Below are 21,476 nucleotides of genomic sequence, written 5' to 3' on the forward strand. Positions count from 1 at the left end.
ATGAAGCATTCCTGCCCCTTAAACTTGGAGGTCATCAACTGAATGAGCAAACAAGGGGAGCCAACGTGAGCAGCACCCCAAAGAGCCACGTCCAGCTGCTGGCAGCTCCATTTCACAGCATTTCCACACAATATCCTTCTTGCTACGTGTGCAGAACCTCCTGACAGCTTTTCTGCTGTGGCAGGAGGCACAGCAATGCTGACAGAGGAGCATTTGATATGGAGGGGGATCATAGATGGGAAGCTGCTCAGAAAACCTCTTGCAGTGTAAGAACATCTTTCCAAGCTGGCTTTAATTTCCATGCTCAAGATGCTCCCCAAGGTATTTTCCACTTTAGAATATGCATCAGCAAGGGAAAAATTTGTCCTCTAAAAGCCATTTGTGACTTCAATATAGGCACTCAAGACAGAGTAGCACAAGCAAAACACCCCCATTTCTCCTCTGAGACAGAGCTATATAAGACAAAAGGTGTGTGCAAACCAGCCAGCAAACTGGGGTGTTGTTTTTTATTGTGAGGATGCATAAAAAGTGCTATGTAATACTTTCACTACACTGAGAGGTGACAAAAGTACCACTGCCACCCACAAACTTGGCTTTTAAAAAGGTGTATCCACCTAGTTCATACATTCTCAACAACCCAGCCCAGTAAACAACTTGTTTTTCCTTCCGACCTGAAAATCAGCAACACTTTTTGGAAAGGAGGACGTTAAATTAGAGGAACAAAATGTGTCTTGCTTCAACGACTCACCTGAGAATCTATTTTAATTAGTGCAATGTCTGATTTTTCATCAACATCTTTAATTTTGGCTTCGTAAGTCTCCCCGTTCTTGAGCTCCACCTTCACCCTGTTCTTGTTGGTGACCACGTGGGCGTTGGTGACAATCAGCCCATCCTCAGACACAATGAACCCCGAGCCACTGGCTACAGGAACCTCCCTCTTGGAAAATGGAAGTCTAAAAGACAAGGGAAATAAAACATTTATTGCTGCAAAAAAAGATGAAAGGTCACAAATAATTCCAAATAACACACAGCCAAAAGGAGTTTGGTGAGTTCCTAATGTTTTAAGATATCTGCTGTTACTCTCATTAAGAAGATAAAGCACATCCATTACTTCAGCTAATTATTTTCCATGACTCTTAAATTATCTTTAATTCTTAAGCATGACAAATATTTATTATCGCAAAACCTCTTTGCTATCTCATGCCATCCATCAACATTTCTGTCCCACTGGCAGCTGTTTTCAAGAATTAAATAAAAAAGAAAAAAAAAGAAATAAAACCAAGACTGGGCATCTTGTTTACTTGCGAAATAATTCAATGTGAACCACAGCAGGGGCGATCTTCTCCACCACATCTGCAATGAAGTTGTATTTGTGCCTCAGGCTGTTGGGATGTTCTTGGCCTGAAATAGAAACACAGGACGTGTCATGAGTTCCTCAAGTGACTGCAGGAGGGCCATTGCAAAACACCTGAATTAAAAAAAGCTCTGAGTGGGTATCTTTCCCTTCCTTAAAAGCTGTCTGCAGCATGACCCTCGGCCCTAGATTCCCTCCCTGCTTCTCTGCACAGAGGTGGAGAGCTTTGTCCTTAGGGGAAATGAGCCATGAACCTCCTGGTGTGGGGTGCACCCCACTGGGCCATGGGGCTCATCCCTCTGTGGGGCACAGGAGGAGCACAGGGCTCATTCCCTGTCTGTGAAAGGGATTTTTGTACTCAGACGCCTCCCTTGCTGCCCTCTTTTTCTGGATGGTCTTCCCAGATTAAACAAGCCAGCTCTGTTCCTCTGCCAAAATACGCCTTCCTGGAGGGTTCTGCAGTCTCAGGCTGCTGCTTTTGTAAAATGCCGAGGACACAGAGGTCCTGACCCCGGTGTGAGCCCTCAGCAGCTGCTGAGAAAGTTTAACTTGGGTATAGGATTGGGCTTCCTTTCCCACCCGTGTCCCCACACAGCCTGACCCAGCAGCCCCTGCCTGGCACCTACGTGTGGAAGAACCTTCCACACACTCACAAAACCCCACTCGAGGCATCCTTCCCACCCTGAGCTCCACCAGCTCCACGGATCCCACCCTGAGCTCCACCAGCTCCATGGATCCCACCCTGAGCTCCATCAGCTCCACGGATCCCACCCTGAGCTCCATCAGCTCCATGGATCCCACCCTGAGCTCCATCAGCTCCATGGATCCCACCCTGAGCTCCACCAGCTCCACAGATCCCACCCTGAGCTCCATCAGCTCCACGGATCCCACCCTGAGCTCCATCAGCTCCATGGATCCCATCCTGAGCTCCATCAGCTCCATGGATCCCACCCTGAGCTCCATCAGCTCCACGGATCCCACCCTGAGCTCCATCAGCTCCATGGATCCCACCCTGAGCTCCATCAGCTCCATGGATCCCACCCTGAGCTCCACCAGCTCCACAGATCCCACCCTGAGCTCCATCAGCTCCACAGATCCCACCCTGAGCTCCATCAGCTCCATGGATCCCATCCTGAGCTCCATCAGCTCCATGGATCCCACCCTGAGCTCCACCAGCTCCATGGATCCCACCCTGAGCTCCACCAGCTCCATGGATCCCACCCTGAGCTCCATCAGCTCTACGGATCCCACCCTGAGCTCCACCAGCTCCACAGATCCCACCCTGAGCTCCATCAGCTCCATGGATCCCACCCTGAGCTCCATCAGCTCCATGGATCCCATCCTGAGCTCCATCAGCTCCATGGATCCCACCCTGAGCTCCATCAGCTCCACGGATCCCACCCTGAGCTCCACCAGCTCCATGGATCCCATCCTGCTCTGGAGCCACCCCCAGGGCTGTGAAATAGATGGGACAACACAATGGTTCCACAAAGCTCTGCATTCCTGAGCAGTGCTGCAACAAAAGCTCGTGGTCCCTGGGCATTCAGCAGGGGCCAGTGGGGTTTTCAAATGCCTCTGGATACCCAACTCACATTGTGGCCAACAGAAAACCTGTCTGCACCAAGAGAAGTTTAAAAATCTTTGGGGAAAACTCACAGTTCTGACACAGCTCCTCCTTCTCAAGCAGTTCAGGGGCAAAACATTGCTTTTTAAACTTGGGAGCAGCTATGCAAATTGGGAACACCCTAAAGAGTTATTTTGTGTTCCTTCAGAGGCGAGAAACACCCTTTGTTTTCATTTCAGCTTTATCTGGTGCATCCATCTCCTGTTATACATGCACAAGCCAAGCCTGTTACAGGCTTTCAGAGGGGTATTAATGAGCTGTGCTGCTCCCATCCATCTTTGCCATTTGGCTCCTAAATCCATGCAGAGATTAAAGCAATAAGCAGCTTGTGGATGCTGTAAGTGCCTTTGACTGTGTAAGAGGACAATTTATATGCAGAATCATAGAAGGACTATCTCATAAACCTATCCCAATACCAAAACCCCGAATGCCCTTTGCTGTTGGAAACACCAGAGAGGAAAGCCATGCAAATTTTCAAGCACACACCGGAGGCAATAATGATTTGGGAACAAAGTGCCCCTGCTTTTAACACTAACCAGACACTGGTTTGGTTCAGGGGTGAGCATGTTCCAGGTGAGTTCCCAATGCCTACAGCACACACTGTCCCTCAGGAGAGGGGTGCATGCTCCTCCCAAACACCATCTGTCACTCAGGGACAGGTTTTTTCCTTATTTATACCCTGTGAAACATCTCAAGGGCTTTTAAATGCAGCCAGTCACAAGCAGCAGCCACATAACCCACGGTGCTCTTTCAGAAATGTTTATCTGCCTTATGAAGCAGCAACATCGATCAGGAAACTTTTGTCCTCACCTCACTGTTTTCCTCAAGAGAATTCAGTGCTTTCTGATTTACACATGAGCTGCTGCCCTTGGGCTTTTGTCCCACAGAGGACATTTCTCTGATTGAGAAATATCAATTTACCAAACGATTTATATTCCCCACTAGAAATATTCAATATCAAACAAGTCATGCCATTGCTGTAAAGCTGACGATTATCACAGGGGCAGTTCTGGGAAGCTGCTACAATAAGAAATGCAGCCTGGAATTATCCACTTGCATTAAATAGGTGCTTGGACAGATTATCAGGTGGGATTAAACGTAGTGCTGGGCTAAAACTCCACAGGGCACTGCTGCAGCCATGGATCTGCTTTTTGATCACTGCTTACAAAATGATTTCATCTCAGCTGCAATGCTGTAGACATCCAAAGGTCACATCCTGCCCTTGGGAAAGAAAAAACTCCACAGATGAGGGAACTACACAGGCAAAGCAAAGCTTTTTTTCCATGCCTTCAATCTTTTTTACTTTTAGCCATTGAAGAAGAAAAAGGATGCCCAGGCTGTACATGGTGAGACTGCTAATACCTCATCTCAGAGCTGCCTTCCCTTGGAACTGGGGCCTACAAAAGCCAGGATTTCAGAGGCAACAGTATTTTGTCCATGATCCACCCCCTCATGCAAAACTAAACTGCAGAGTGAAATAAAAAAGTTCAGAATTTGCTACTTTTGAAAAAGTTAGATAATAAATACTAATTCATGGCATACTGACCCAAAAAGCTCCCAGCAGCTGGCCACGCCTGCCTGTTGCTTATGCATTAGGAATTCCTGCATTGTGTAACACGGTTTTGCAACTGCTCTTGAACCACTGCCCATTTAAATGGAAAACATACCTTTTTAAAGCAAAAAAACAACAGTCAGAGCTCTGATCTTGATGGATTCATGGATGAATGTTAACAAAAAAATTCCTGTAAACTGGTCTTTACCATCAACATAAAATCTGAATGCTGTAGTAAAAGTATTGATACATTGAAAATTATTTTATCACTGAGATAAAGAATAATGGAGGGCAAAAAAAAAGCTGATTTCTCTTTGGGATTACTGAGCTGCACATGGGGAGCTGAGAGCTGCACTGATCTTTCCTACAAGAAACCACCTTTGTGTGTGCAATTTACCTAACATTTGAACCCAGGCAAAAAGGACCACGTGGAAGCTTAAATGGCCATAAAAACAACAACATTACAAATTTAATATGGGCAGATGCTCATTTCTCAACCACCACAGGGCAGTTTCCAGCAGTGAAACTGAGAACATCACCAGGTATACTTCCCTCTTCTCTCTTACACATCTATTTTCCAGCTGCACCAATAGCTCAGGGCCTTTTGGTAACAAATATGGTTTTGGTTTTGGTTTGGGGGGGATTTTTTTTGTGGGGGTGGTGTTGTTTTGGTTTGCGTCTAAATCATTGAGAACTGGGCTTGAATAAAGCTCAAGTTCCTAAATACCTTCAGGCTCTGATGTTCAAATCTTCCCAGACTGCTCCTCTTTCTATTTATGTGCTGTGATTATTGTGTTTTGTAATGTTTTTATTGAACTATTGCACAATGCCCTAAAATGCCCACAAGCACGGCTAAGAAACCTTTATTAATCACATTATAAAGATGATTGTTGTGAATTCAGTTAATGACAAAAAAAAAAAAAAAAAAAAAAAACCAAGCCAAAATATAAATAGGTTATAGCATGAAAAATTCCCAAGGCAACTAAATTCTTCAAGGACTTCAAAGGTGTGCTGGCTGCCAGCCCTGAAATGAGAAGGCAAATCTCTGCCAACTGGCATTAACAGGGCTAATAATCAGTAAACAGACTGCTAGGAGAGCAAGACAGAGTACCAAGCCATGAAAAAAAGCACACCCAGCTGTAAACAACTGAAGTAATTTGGTTTCATGAAGAGGAGCCAAAAAACAAATTAAGATCTGGGTTCTGGTTAGGTCATTACTCAAAGTGGCATCGATGCAATGATGCTCCCAGCTCACACATGCTGCTTTTGGTGGTTATTTTGAGCTGAACTGAGGAGAGGCTTTGGAGATGGAAATCTCACCAAAGTAACCTCTCCCCTTCTGCTGGGAGAGCTGTCTGCTGCTCTGGAAGGGCTGATCTTGGCATAGAGAAGAGAGCAGGTCTTCAAACAAAGCTTTGGGCACATCTCAGTCAGACATGGGGCTTTTCCCCACTCAGTTTTCATTCATTTCCCCTTTTTTAAAAAGGGGGTTCAGCTCTCCCCACTGACTGAGGTGAGGAACAAATCAATTATCCCGTTTAACAGGATTTTTTGTCTTAGACATGGTGAAAGGGGAAAAAAAGGCACATCCCAGAAATTCTGTCCCACCCTCACTGAAGGGCTGCAGTTCCTGGGATAACTAAAGATATCAAACTGCCCAGGCTGCTGAAAATGGGTGAGCTGATTTCCTCCTGCACTCACCACTTGTTCAGACACACACAGGGGTTTGAAAGCATGGCTTGGGATTCTCTGCAGAACGAAACCAAAAGGGCTGCAAGAGCTGCAGCACTCACGAAAGCTCCGGGCTGCCAGAACCGGTGACTACTGACACAAACCACAAACCAAGTTTTGCTTGGAGAACTTCCACCCTTCCCAAATAAAACTCCAGCCACTGGTGTTTGTACAAACTTCCATTCATGCCATAAAAACCTCCAAACCTCTGACAATGGAGACAAAAAACTCCAGCAAAGGTGCTCAGCTCACCGAAAACAGGGGGATCAGCAAGCCCTGCTGGAGAGAGACAAGGGAAAACATGTGGGAACCTGCTGCCACACTTTCTTTTTTTAAATTACAGAAAGCTGCAAGCCTAAATATTCCACTTCCTATACAAGGATAAGTTGTGTAATTCCCCAAAAAAAGGGTATTACGCAATGACAACACTAAGAAAATAAGGAACAACACTCGACGTGTCACAGGCAATTTGCTCAAGAGCAGCTCTTAGGTCATTGGAGGGAATTTTGAGGTCTAAACCACAGCACCTTGTTAACACAGATGCTATTGCATCAGTTATTTTTCCCCTGTATAATCCATGCAGAAACTCAAGACACCTCACAGATTTCTGGGAGGAAAGTCTGCATTACCGTGATGTCCCTAAAAGCAAAAATACTTTCATAGCCTTAAATAATGGTAGAATAAAGTGCTTGAAACCTCTCCAAACAGTAAACTGCCCAAATCTGGTCTTCATTTAAAATATTTCCTGCAGCAAGAACCACTGCAAGATTAAAGTGAGGGCTTTAAGTGAAATTGCTATTTGGCATGAATGCACACGTGCAAAGGGAAACTAAAGTCCATTTTCATCACCATAATATTTAGATGATCAATTCCTTCTTGGCAGTGTTCAGCAAGGACTTTGTATTTTCCCTGCTAATCCAAAAGCAGAAACTCATTCATTTTAATCACTGATTTTAAACAAACCCAAAAGAACTGCCAAGCTAAACAAAACAGGGAATCTACACAAAGTTCATAGAACAGAGCAGCTCCCAAATTAATGGTAACACAGGACAGATTTCAGAGCAATGTGTGGTCACTCATAGAACAAAAGAAGGTTTGAGTAACAAAATAAAGGTGAAAATTTTCATTTTTTAATTGATATTCTACTCATTCACTACTGGCCATAAATTAATGCTTGCCCTGAGAAGAGCTTGGAAGGGAAACGTATTGAAGGAATAGTAAAGTTGTAGGAATAATTTGTAGGAATAAGTAAAAGCAGATGTTGGCAACACAAGAATGTTACCAATATCTGATGTCCCGTCCCTGAGTGTCCAAGAACAGGTTGAACAGGGCTTGGAGCATCCTGGGATAGTGGGAGGTGTCCCTGCCTATGGGGGGAATGGAACGAGATCAACTTTAAGGTCCCTTCCAAGCCAGACCACTCTGTGATAGTAAGAATTACAAAGTTACATGGAGAGAATGACAAAAAGAGTTCTTGTGTATTTATAAAGTAACAACAAAAAATATTTGAAGGTAACGAAATTGCAAAGCAGAGCCTTCAGAGAAGTTTGGTCCAACCTCTTTAGTCCAGCTTTGTTCTTAATGGGAATCTGACCTCTTTGGCATCCAGTACCAATCCTGCTGTTCAGGATGCTCTTGCCACTGAAAATGGTCAATGGGCAAATTTCTTATGTAATATGCCCACAGCTTTCCTCTAGAAAGTTCCTACATAATTTCAGATTTACACTTTCATTTTTAGCCAAACAGGGACTTCTCCTACCACCTATCTACAAGGCAGAGTAAGTGGGAAGTTAATCAGACGCAGAACATCTTTGTTACAGCTCAGCTGCTGAATTACTGTAGATCACAGGATTGGAAGGCTCTGCAGAGAAGGAATGCCCTGGATGGGTGCACCCTGCTCCAAGCTGTGTTACTCAGTCTCCATGTAACTTGTAAAAAGCAATTTATGCTTTAGTGCCTTAGATTTAGCACTAAAATGGGCATAACCCTATTTTATCTGATTGGAACAATCTCAGCCCTTAGCAACCCTTGCAGAACCTCACAGGGAGAAAATATGTATATAAAAACTCTCAGGAATGCCAGAAATTCCTTTATAAACCAAGTGCACTGGCTTGAGTGCAAAACAGACTCAGAATTATAGCAGCAAGGAACAAAAACCACCAGACTTTTGAGCTGATGAGGCTCAAAGGCAACTGGGTGTCAGGCAGGAATCCAGGGAGGAGAGACAGCTCCATCTAAAACAACAGGAAACTGCAATTCCTTCTGTAAACAGCAGCGGTGAGGTGGGAGGAAACCCAGCCTGGGCATAAACAGGGAAGGGAAGGGAAAAGGAAAACAAAAAAGGAAAGGAAAAGGAAAAAGGGGGAATGAAATAAAAGGGGGGGAGGGAAAAAAAAAAGGGGGAAGGGGAAAGGAAAAAGGAAAGGGAAAGAAAGGGAAAGGGAAAGGGAAAGGGAAAGGGAAAGGGAAAGGGAAAGGGAAAGGGAAAGGGAAAGGGAAAGGGAAAGGGAAAGGAAGGAAAGGAAAAGGAAAAAGGAAAAAGGAAAAAGGAAAAAGGAAAAGGAAAAGGAGCCCTAGGAGCAGGAGCTGCCGTTCCTGCAGCAGCATTGCCATATTCACACAATGCGGAGGGGGGCTCAGCCAGGATGACCGATTAATTAATTAATTAATGCCAATTAATTGGGAGCCAGAAGCCCTCTGACAATGGCACAGAGCTCTGGTGGCCGTGCCAGCAGTACCCTGCACAGGCAGCAGGAGCAGCATGGGCAGGGAGATGCTCAGACACACGGAATGAAGGTGAAGAACAATTCAGGGCAAGGGCAAAGAGTGCTGAGCTGGAAAATGTCATTAAAAAAATGTAATTCCAGGAGCCCTGTCTGAGCTGAAGGCACTAAGAAATGTAAGTCAGGTAGTTATGGAAAAGAGTCTGCCTCATTTCCTGCAGACAGAGGAACAGAGTATTTCAGCCAACAGGTTAAAGCAGACAATTCTCTTCTCTGCAGAAGGCTGAAAATACAACAGATGAGTCAGGAATAATTTCTCCTCTCCTTTTTTTTCAGCCCTGCTCAGTTTGTGTCCCTTCCAAGTTGGGTCATCACCCTGTTTTACCTCCCAGCTCCAACTGGCTACAGGCAGAGAACCAGCAAAATAACCTCAAAACTCCCATTAAGCACCAACAACGTGGTAATTCCAATATCCCACATGTAACCAGCAGCTGCCTGATCGTGAGAGCTCCTCCTGAAATTATAAACCCATTAAGATCTCATTTTAAGTATGTGAGAAACTTTCACACTGCATCTTCAGAAGAAATCCCTGCTTAAGAGATTCTTAGCTTCAACTTCCAGGAACCCTGGTATGAAGACACCAGGGAATAAAAACAAGTTCTTGTTTTCATGCTTCTTGAACTTCTCTCTGGCCTAAAAACAACCCTCTTAAGGGGAAAGCCTATAAAAAGCTTCCTAAGATGCTGCTTTTCTGCAGCTGGAGGAGGCATTGATTTCACCACTTTGCTGTGGCAGGACTTAGGAGAGACATGGAGTTGATACAAATAAGGGTCAAATCTATAGGAAAAAATAGATAGAAACCCCTCAGAACAGTAATAAAACAGACAGCACTCCTACTCTGGGGTGTTGTAATTGTACAGTACTTGATCACAGCATAATTGCATTGCAAAAGCTTCAATAGCCTGAAAAATCTGTCAGCCTTTGGCAGTGTTTTCTACATCTGTGTCAAGAATCACTCCAAGACCACCCAGATTTGGTGTAATGTGGACATGAGAAATCAGTGAGTGGCTGGGAAACGAAGCTGGAGTGATGAGGATGTTCCTTCTGCATCCCTACCTGGGATGGGGAGCTGCAGTGAGGGGGTGGCACTGCCACTGTCACACAGCCCTGCTGCTCCTGCTGCTCCCCACGGAAGCTTTAAAGGACAGCAGGGCTCCATTTCACTCTCAAATACGCATTTCTCAAAGATATTTACAGTCCTAATTATTATATTCCCTGCTCCTCTATCAACATCAGCTATTTAAATATTGATATTCTTATCCCCACACCTAAAGGTTCAAAGGACAGCAGGGCTCAATTTCACTCTCAAATATTCCTTTTTTAAAGATATTTAGAGTCCTGATTATTATATTCACTGCTCCCCTATCAACAGCAGCTATTTAAATATTGCTATTCTTATCCCCACACCTGTCCTGCTTTATTTTATGGACCATGTGAGTATCTTTCATATTTATCATATTTCTATATAATTATATTTATATATTATTTATATATTCATATATTTACATTCAAATATAATATTTAAATATTATTTATAAATAATGGATAAAATATTGGTAAAATTATAGTTCATAAATAAAAATTTCATATTTTCATATATACAAGTGGCTTCTGCTTGCCCGCTTTCAGTGTCTGAATACAAAAGGAAACAAAGGTTAGCCAAGTTTACCTTCACAGATTGAGGTCTACACAGAGATAGAGAAAGGGCAGACACTCCAAACAGCGCCTGTGCTGTCCTGGAAAAAGGAGTGAATCATCCCTGCCCCACCACAAATGTTGAAGCATGAGATTCCTGGGGGGATGTGTTTATTTTGGGGGGTTGTGTTTATTTGGTGGAGGGGAGAGACTTGTTTGGGTTCCTCTTCCTTCCTGGCGCTTGGTGCACCCACTCCTTCCCTCCTACAAGAGAACTTTCTGCAGAGCAGATCGACAGATCATCGATGCTGTTGGCAGGGCAAAGCCAAAGCTGCAGCCTGAGAGTTTGAGAAATAGAGCAATGGAAAAGAAAAGTAATGGAAAATGGAGCAGCAATGCTGGCAAGGTGCAGAAAACTGAGCAGGGACTCGTGAAAGCTCAGTTTGCTCTCAGCTCTGCTGCTGGCTGACCTTGAGCAAAGCTCTTTATCTTTCCCTGCCCCAGATTCAGTCTGTGAAATGGGGCAATGACAGTGGCTTCTGGAAAAATATTGAGAGCTCTCCTAAAGTTACCCTCTGCTACAGAAAATATTTCAAATTTTAGACCAGTAACTTCTGTGCATGGCTGCCAGATTTACTAAGCATTATTTTATCCATCAGTTGTCTGGCAACAAAAATCCCAGTGCTACCAGAAGCATTTCAAACGCCATAGCTCAGCCTCACTGGGGTTTCCAGCAGCAGTTCTGCAAAAGGGGATGTAGGAATTATTCACTGCACATCCCTCTCCATGTCTCACCAAAAAAAGGCTTTGCAACAGCGAGGAGATGGAAAGACTGAGAAACCCTGATGGGGAAAAAGTGACAGAGACAAGAATGAGGTTTGGTTGACCAACACCACACAGAGTTTTAGTGGCACTGCCCTCATTGACAGGGCCAGGTACCAGCCTGCAGGAAAGGCAGAGGAAAATGCATCTGCTCACACATGGAACCTGTATTTGCTTTGTTTTCATAAATTTTTCCTCCAGAAACAGAGCACTTGTAACAAATTGCACAGGCCAGCTGACCTCCAGCCTTGTGCTTCCCCTATCAGTGCACCAGGGTGTCTGATATTCTGATATTAACCCAGAGATTCAAGAGCTGCTCTGCCTGTCTGCATAATTCACCTCCAGTTGCTAAAATGTGGTAGCAATGACCTTCTCAGTTCATTAAACTTTAAAATAACTACTCACCTGTGTCCTGTCTCACAAGCTTAAGCTATTAAACTCCCCTGTTACCTACATATATAAGCTCAACATCCATTAGTAAAAGATCAATTATTTAAAATATTATTTTATCAATTATATCCCTTTGATATAAGGGAGCGGAGGTTATTTTTTAGTTATATTCTTCTCTTTGCAGCAGGTTAAATAATTTGGGAATTACAATGACCTGCACACAGAAGGCGAAATAAAGTTTTTTATTCTACATCCTGAACACAGGCTCCAAAACAATGTCAGGTATTCACTTGGGCCCAGTTACAAGGGCAGTGGGACTCAGTGCCAAGTCCAGCCAGGGATCCTGAGGCCCCAGCAGCTCCTGGGAGTGAGGAATGGCTGCATTTACAGCACAAGTTCCACAGAACCCCAGCTTCTATTTCTGACGTTGCTTCCTTTCACTCCAAGCACACGTAAACTCACATTTGAAAAATATTTTCCAGCTTCTCCTATTTCTTGGACGGCAGAGCCCGAGAGCTGCTCAGGATCTGCTGCCTCCCTCACATCCTAACACCACTCCTGCTGCTTACTCATGGCCTCAAGCATTCCTGCCCAGTCCACAGGTACCTTTAAATATCAAAGCCCAGAAGATGAAAGGATTGAATCTTTCCTTGTTCCCAATCTGTGTTTACTGACTTGACTGTTTGAAGTCTGGAGACTGCCAAATTACTGCCTGCTCCCCAGGAAGGAAATCTGGATGTGGAGAGCAGAAAAGGTGAGCTGCTTCTGACAAACCACTTCTTACAGTTGCCTCCTCTCCGAGCTGAATACTTGGCTTTGGAAAAGCTTTTTAATCCCACACTTGGGAATTGGTGCTCTTCTGGAAAGATGTTGCTATTTATTTCCATTGCCTTCAGCTGCCTCTTCATTCCCTCCCTCCCTGCCTTCTCCTGCTGCTGCAAAATAGACTGAGGAGAAGTTGGAAAAGAATGATGTTCAGACCACCCAAACAGCAGCCGAGGGAGGAGATGACATTTAGCAGCACTGGAATGGCCATTTGTGCGCTCAGACCCCAAAATCCTGCTCCTCCTGGGTCATTCTTAATAGACTTGGCACGTGCCAAGTAACCTGCCAAAGTCTCCCGACACTTCTTCAGCACACAAATAACAATAATAAAACCACCACCGTGTGCCTGTTATTATCTTCAGGGAAGCAGCTGAAAGCCTTGTTCATAACAACAGTATCAGCTTCCCTCTTGATAAATATCTGGCAGGGCTCCCAACTGTCACAGACACATTATCTGAAAAATCCTTTCCTTAAGATTTTTTCTCCTGAGAAGCTGGGAGGCCTCAGGAACAAAATGCAAACAATGATTATCTGCTGCTGTGGAATGCAACAGGTGCATCTGGGATTGGTCTCATGTGGTTGTTTCTCATTAATGGCCAATCACAGTCAGCTCGCTCAGACTCTCTGTCTGAGCCACAAGCCTTTGTTATTATTCTTTCTTTTTCTGTTCTTAACCAACCTTCTGATGAAATCCTTTCTTCTATTCTTTTAGTGTAGTTTTAATATAATATATATCACAAAATAATAAATCAGCCTTCTGAAACATGGAGTCAGATCCTCATCTCTTCCCTCAACCTCAGACCCCTGTGAACACTGTCACACCCAACATTCAGAGGTTTCCCAGCTGAGTTTCTCTCCCTGTCCTGGTCCATCCCTTCCTGCCAGACCTGCAGCACTGTCAGGCACAGGAATTCAGGCAGGTCCCTCTCCTGCCCATCCCCTGTGCCCTCAGCTCACTCTTAGGCTGCTCTAGAAGGACTCAGTCAATGACAAATGAGTTATTGGCCACAGAGGTCCCCTTCTCCTGCCAGATAATGACACTGAGACACTTGGATGCCTGGTGCATTTCAAAACACAAAGTCAGGCACTTTTGCAAGAAACTGAGTGACTTTTTTTTGCTTCCCCCTTGCTGTCTGTAGAGCTGTGAAATCAGGTGATGGAGCAGCAAAGCCTGTATCTCAGTGGTACACAGCTTTCTAGACTGAGCTACCCCTCACCTCTGCCTCCTCCCCAGGCAGTCCAGCTGTGATGTCCTGCTTAATCCAAGCCATGAGAGCTCCCAGCAAACCCCAGATGTGACATCATGGTGAGAGCACGCCTGGGACAGATGTCAGAGCCACCTGTGACAGATGCCAGCGAGCTGAGGGCTGCTGAGCTCACTGAGATACCACATTAGACATGGTAAACCAAATAAAAACATGAAAACATATAAACCAGCTCAAAACCAGGCAGAAAGTAGTTAGAAATGGAGAGCAACCAAAGAATGTTCTTCATCCCCAGGTTAATGAGGAAAGGACAAATCCAGGTCAGTTTATGTTTTACAGTGTGCAGAGGAGGGCACACTGTCCCGAAACGCCTGCCAGCATTTGTGGGAAAAACGAGGAAGGGAATAAAGCCTGGTTGAAGTTGTGTGCTGGGCCCTCTTCCCTTGGTCAGCAGGAGGGATTTAAGGCCACCAAAAACATATTTGCAGAAGAAAAAGAAAACATCCTCCCAGCATGCTGAACCTCACCACTGAACATCGAGGTCTCGTGGCAGTGACCTCGGTCCTGGGCGTGGGATGCTCCGACACAGCCACAGATCCTGCCCAGGGCACACTCACCTCTCTCTGTGCCTCTGGGTTTGGTACCAGCACACACAGAGCTGCAGCAGCACGGGCTCTGCAGGCCTGAGCATCCTCTGATGGAAAGGGAATTTTGTATTTTGTATTTGGTACCAGCACACACAGAGCTGCAGCAGCACGGGCTCTGCAGGTCCTTTCTGATGGAAAGGGAAGATTTCTTCAGTGGCAGCTGCAGCTCAGGGCTGGGGCACAGCAGGAGGGGTGGCACTGGTTATGCTGGCACAGCACAGCTGGACACTGCTGGAGTCTTTTAAGGCTCATTTTGCAAAGGGAATCATCCCCCTCCTGCACTCAGACCCACAGCAACCTGCTCCTGCCTCTGCTGCTTCCCTTTAAACACTGCAGGTATTTGAAGAGATTCCCTGGGAATCACTGATCAGCACTAGGAGTGAACTGAAGATGAAAACTGAAAATGACAGAAAGTTTTACTTTATTCTAAGCAATATACACAGCATTGTGTATATACAATATACACAATGTATACACACTTGACCAGCTACTGAAATAGTGTGAAGTTTAAAAACATCAACAAAAAGAGCTTTCCAAACCCTTTCTCTGTGTTCCCATTCCTTTGTTTCCCAAGGCTGTTGCATTGTATTGACCGAATTATTTACGTAGGTGTTTTACTCTGAAAAAAATGGCTGGAGATAACTCAATCTTTAGGTAGAAAAAGCACTCCTGATGATGAACTCAAAATAAAATTAAAAATTAACTGCATTAAGGAGCCAAATATTAGGCAATGCTTTTTCAAAACATCGATTCAAGCACTTTACAGCCTACCCTCCATCCCTTTTTAGTTCAGGTTCTCTACATATGAAAAAAAAGCTTTGCTGGTAGCAATGTTTGCTCTTATCCAGAGATAAACATGTGGTGCTGGTTGGCTTCTCCAGCACTTTCTTTTTGTTCCAGAGGTGCAACAGGGCAAAATGATTGTGTGGAATTACTCCTGATGGATCCACAACAGCAGCAGAGCTTTCCCAGACCGGGACTCTGTGCAGCCCATGCATTTTCTGTCCCCCCCACCAGAGGCACGCATTGCTCCCAGCTCAAACACAGCCCCGATTCTGCAAACGTTCGGCAGAAAAGGCTGAGAAAACAACATTGGTTTCACGAATCGAGAATAAAAATCACAAGGCATTGTCTTACACTGGGCATCAGGAAACTGCGGGGTGAAAAGTTTGATTGTCTCCAGTGGCAGCAAATGCCAGCAACGTGCCACGGAGCACAACGCAGCTCTGACACCGAGGGGACAGCCAGGGGTACAAAAAATTGATTGTGTTGACACCAGAGCTGTGAGCTTGATCTGTAGGCTGAACACACAGCCACTACACATCAGAATGTGTTTCTGCTGGAGAGATGATGGCCAAGTGTAGAAAAATATGTGTTTTTAAAAAAAAGGAAGTCCAGAAATTATACAATTTATACCAAAATAATTAATCCTCACTAAAACAATGCTGACTTACTAAAAAGTGACTACTACTCTAGAAATAAAGGCTTAATTCATGCTAATTTTTGTTACGCCCTAATGGTGCTGAACGGCTCGGAAGGGATAGAGAGCCTCGGTTTACGGGGTTTAATCCAGCCCGCATTAGGGGCCGCATTTTGTGACGATCATCCCCTGCTAATCCCAGCTCGGCTTTGCCCGCTCGGTGTCACATCCTGCACCCACCGCTCCCACCACACCGAACGCTTCTCCGGGCTGCTCAGCCACGTTTCGTAACCCAGCAATGCCTCTTTACACCCTTTTCAAATAATTTACATCCGTCCCGTACTGAGTACCCACATTACATTGGGTCTGACCACGCTGACAACTAAAGAATGCCGAAGGAGAAACGCCACGCGTTGTTACTTATCGGCGCCCATCTCCATCCTCAAAAAACCCCAACAAAAACAAACACAAAACTCTAGGCTGAGCTTAACACGCTGTTAACAGGCTTCTCCCCTTCCAGCAAGTATTTTATTAATCAGAGCGCAATTGCTAAGCCGGGCCAAGGCAGGCAGCAGCCTGCTCTGCCCACCCCTTTGCTCCATCACATCCGAGCGGCTCCTGCATTCCTGGCTTTATTCCCCGGGGCATTTCCCTGTCACAAAGCGCCGGGACGGGAGCGCGCTGGAGTTATTCCTCCAAACTTTGCTGGGCTCCGCAGCCGCACCCGCTGCTCAGGCTTTGCATCAGTTTCCCCCAGTTTCGAACTGCGCGTCACCCCTCGGCTGGGTGGGAGCTAAGTGTAAATCGGCGACAGGGTTTTTCACCCCCCTGCACTTGGCAGCTGCGGACAAACCGGTTTCTGGCTGAGCCGGAGCGGCCGGGCTGAGCCGCGGCCAAGCCCCGTGTCCGGCTCCTCCCGGGGAACCGCATCCCGAGCGGGCAGGGGATGCAGGGGCCGAACCTCCGCGCATCCCCCGCACCCCGGGCATCCCCCCCGCGCATCCTCACCCTGCCCGCAGGCTCCGCGCTGGATGGCGATGATGGGCGGCTGCCGGAGGAGCTCTGCGCGGCGGCTGGCGGCCCGCAGCTGGCAGTGGCTGGCGTAGGTGACCGCATCGCTGCCGCACACGGGCTCGCTGCTGGTGCACTGGCAGCGCCCCGCGGCCGCCCGCTTGCGCACGGTGGCCGAGGCGGGCACGGCTCCGGGCGGCAGCACGCACTGCAGCCCCTCTCCGCAGGGCGGCCCCGCGCCCCCGCACGCCTCGCCCTCCTCGGCCCCGCACACCCGGCAGCAGCCGCAGGCGTCGGGCACGGGCCCGCCGGGACACGCTGCGGGCAGCGCCGGGCAGCGGGAGCGATCGCAGCGCTCGGGGCAGGCGGGCGGCGGCGCGGCCAGCAGCGACGGCAGCGCCGAGGGCAGCAGGGCCGCCAGCAGCAGCGTCCAGCCCCGCAGCAGCGGCATCGCGGCGGCTCCGGGGCGGCGAGAGCGGGGACGGCGCGGTGAGAGCGCCGGGGGCCGGGCGGCCGCTTTAAGGGAGACGCGGCGGGGCGGGACCGGAGCGCGGGCACGGCCCCCACCCCGGGATGGGGCTGGGACGCCCCCACACCGCCCCCCCGGGACAGCGACATCGCCCGGGACAAGAGACATCCCCCTCGGGACAGAGACATCCCCCTCGGGACAGAGACATCCCCCTCGGGACAGCGGTACCTCTCGCGGGACAGAGCTATCCCCCGGCACAGAAACATCCTCCCGGGACAGAGACAGCCCTCCGGGATAGAGGCACTCCCCGGGACAGCGACATCTCCCCCGGGACCGAGATATCCCTCCGGGACAGAGACAGCCCCCCGGGACAGGGACACTCCGAGGGGAAAAACCACCCATAGTGGGAAAGCTCCATGTTCTGTCATGGAAGGTTGTGTCTCTTTGTAACTCCACCTTAGATAGTGGTTGTTCTAGAGTGAAAAGGTGTAGAATTGTTTTTTTAACATGTCAGACAGCGATATGCCCCTCGGGACAGCGACAGCCCCCGGGACAGAGACAGCCCCTTGGGACAATGACTCCCTCCCCGGGACAGACAAATTCCCCCCGGGACAGCCGGAGGTCCGGCGCTGCGGGGAAACGGCGCTGAAAGCCCCGAAATCGCGGCCGGCAATGATTAAGATCGGGGGAAAGGCCGATAAGGCGCTCGTGCGAACCAGGGCAGGGGGATGTGAACGCTTCCCCACCTCGGGAATTACGGGGAAACAATCCAAAGTAAGCGCCGATAAAGCTTCCGGCTGATAAGGGGATGGGGTGGAAGGAGTGAAGGATACATCCATTCTATGGAAATGTACGCAAATATCAGGTAGTTGATATCAATATTAACTCCCCGCCGGGAATGGCCGGCATTCCCGTGAGATTCCCGGCTCGGGAGGCGCTGCCCGGTACCCCAGGGATGGGAGGAAGGGATGGGAGCAAGGATGCTCCCGAGCCTCCTACTCGGCTTCTCCCGACACGCTCAGAGCCGCAGGGCGAGGTGGATACCAGCAATTAGCAGAAGATTAATCAACCGGAATAATAATAGGGAAAAAAAAAAAAAGAAAAAAGGAGTTTTCCACCATCTCAGGCAGGCTGATCCCATTTATCCGGCAGCTGGGCACCGGCCAGAACCTATGGACAGCGGCCTCTCTGCCATCTGCTCTTCGGGCACTTACAAGGAGGTTTAATTACAACCAAGCGCCCTCCGAGGGACAGGGCATCCCTGCCAAAGCTGAGAGGGAGCGCTTTAACTGAGCTGGAAACTCAGCAAAGCCAATTTTTTTTAAATTACAAGCCGATTAAACTTTTGAACTGACTCCCAATCTATAATTATTTCAGTGTACCTTTATCAGGCGCCGATAACCTAATCAAGCAGCTAATGAACTTTACAACCCATTAGGCGAGAGGAAATGCTGTTAACTGTTCGATGAGCTGCGACCAAGGAGTTGAACTTGTCAGCAACTACATTGACACAAAATAATTCAAAATATTTTCCCCTAAGAAAAGTTTAACAACGAGCCATTTGAGCTTCCCAAGCACCAGAATTCCAATTGTCCCAGGGAACACCATAAAAACTTATCAAACTGAGTGCAAAACTTACTAAACTGTTGGTTAGTACCTGAAGCTTGGAAACAAAATATATTCCAGTGTTCCCAGTTAAAGTTTCAGTGTGAACTCCTTAAATCTGTAGTTTTCCTGTAACTTCTGTATTCTGCAAGAAAACAGATTTCAGGAGAATCCTCTGATTTCAAAAGTGACCCAAGAAGTAAAATCGAACGATTCACAGAATTGTCTTAATATTAAAATAATTTGTGTTAACAAGTCTAAGAGAAAGCTCAAAACTATTTACAAGTTAAAAAATTTTTAAACGTATGTACATATGTATACATTTATATACCCCCTTATATATATATGGGGGATATATATATGTATGTATAATGTATAGATATCACGGCAAAATGTTTCCAAGTAATTAATTATCCATTGCTTATCGATGGCTTTGTGGGCTTTTTGCTTGGTTTGGGTTTTGCTCCTTTTAAAGACAAGTCTTTACCAAAAGCTGATGAGCTTTAGCAAGAAAGAAAGAAACAAGCAACAACCCCCACCAAACAAAAAAACCCAAACCCAAACCATTTAAATAAAAACAAATATAAACAAACAACAACAAAAACAACGAAACAGCAAAAAAATTCAAACCAAAGAAAAAAAAAACAACAAAAAAACCCAAAAACCAAAAAAACCCCAGTGGGTTCAGGAAAGATCTCATCAACTCCTATTTGGAAGCAGGAACAAAATATTCAAAGATAAGTGAATTATTGTGGGGTTTCATCCTCCCCAGCCCAGACGGGCTCTCTGCTCTCCTCTCACATTGCTGTGGTCAGATAATTTACTGCCCAAAGCCACTGCAGCCTTATCTCCAGAGGCAGGAAAAAATTACCCACAGTGGGAAAGCTCCAGGTTCTGCCATCCTCTGTCCATGGATGGTTGTGTCTCTTTTTATCCTCACCTTTGATAGGGGGTTGTTCTAGAGAGGAAAAAATGTATTTTTAACACATCAGCCAGCGCTATCAGCTTCTTGGAAACTCTTCTTGGAACTCTTCTTGGAAAGAATGGAAATCTTCTACTAAGTATTAAAAATATAATAATTTATGATATTAATTTTATAGTTGTAGGTGCACAAAATCTGATTATAAACGTCTTGCTTTCCAGAATAACCGAGCTAAGTCTTTGGGGAGGTTAATAAATTAGCTCACTGAAAAATAATTTGTTAATTGCCTATCTGATCTGTGCAGAAGTGCCTTAGACCTGAGAGGTGCTGCACCAACAGCAATTATTATTTCTCCTCCACCAGACGCAGAACAGCAGACATTAACACCAGAAAGGTGGTCTGAAAAACATATCCGGAGTCTCAGAGGTAAAATATCTCCTACTTTTCACAGGGAACTGGGTGTTAGGAGGCTCCACCTAGAGATCACACAGCAGAAATTCCCCTGGAGGGATGGAAGCGCGGGCACTGCTGCCAGGGCTCCAGGGATGCTGTGCCAGCCTGCCCTGCCCTGCGAGCCTGGGAGCACCTGGGCACACACGGAAAGGGGGAGCAAGGAAAGGATGAAAAAGGGCACATTTGGGCAGAGAAAAATGGATAAATTTGAGTCGAGAAGGGTTCTGGCCAGAAAAGAGGATGAAGGAGCTTTGGGAAGGCTGGAATGCTGATAGCTGAGTAAACTCCAACTTTGCAGAAAGCTTTTCCAGCTTTATTCTGTTCGATTCATTATTATCATTATTTTGCTGCATGCCTTAATGGCTTCCTTTCAGATTTTCGAGGGAAAAAGTGTAACAACCCTACTCCCACCTCCCAAAAACCCAGGATTTCTCCACTTTAACATAACAAGAGAAATCTTATAAAAACTGAAAGAAAAAACCGAACCTTTATAAAAACTACATTCATTGCTACACACAGAAAAAAAATGCCACTGCTTTGAAAGAGAATGGCTTCAAACCAGGGAATTTAAAACTCCACGTTCTTCCCCTGATATAATCTAACCCTGGTGCTCGACAGGCACTACCGCTGGCACAATTTACAAACGAAACGAGCCATTCGTAGAGCCTGACACGGAGCCAAGCGACCTGCCCCAAGGAACAATTGCTGACCTGCAGCGAGCGTGTCTCTGTGGCCAGGTGGCATTTCCTCCCTGCAGGAACGCACGTAGGACACTGCAGGCTGTGAAACAACCTGAAACTTGGTCATTTATAGCAAAATAAACCACTGCCCCACGAACTGCCACCGCTCCGAAGGGGCACAGTGCGATCTGGGTCATTGGGGCCAGGCTGGATTTCAGAGAACCTTTCTGATCCATCCCTGCAAAGACAGAAAAATCCATGTCACATTTTCTTCCCCTGGGATTTTTTTATCAGTATCCCTTGAGAGCAGAGGTGACTCAAGTGTCCCGAATGCAGAGTGGTTTAAAT

General features: G+C 46.5%; 1 protein-coding gene across 1 annotated transcript in view; it reads right to left on the bottom strand.

Moving 5' to 3' along the window:
- Positions 1 to 17,478, bottom strand: part of HTRA1 (HtrA serine peptidase 1) — a 34,388-nt gene extending 16,910 nt beyond the window's left edge. The window contains exons 1-3 of the mRNA XM_059477231.1: positions 16,997 to 17,478; positions 1,302 to 1,401; positions 749 to 953 (exon numbers count right to left, since the gene is read on the bottom strand). Of these exons, the coding sequence (XP_059333214.1) occupies positions 749 to 953; positions 1,302 to 1,401; positions 16,997 to 17,450 (759 nt within the window). The 5' untranslated portion in view covers positions 17,451 to 17,478. The remainder of the gene's footprint in view (positions 1 to 748; positions 954 to 1,301; positions 1,402 to 16,996) is intronic.
- Between the last annotated feature and the right edge of the window lie 3,998 nt (positions 17,479 to 21,476).

Source organism: Ammospiza nelsoni, chromosome 8, assembly GCF_027579445.1.
Source record: "Ammospiza nelsoni isolate bAmmNel1 chromosome 8, bAmmNel1.pri, whole genome shotgun sequence".
Taxonomy (NCBI): domain Eukaryota; kingdom Metazoa; phylum Chordata; class Aves; order Passeriformes; family Passerellidae; genus Ammospiza; species Ammospiza nelsoni.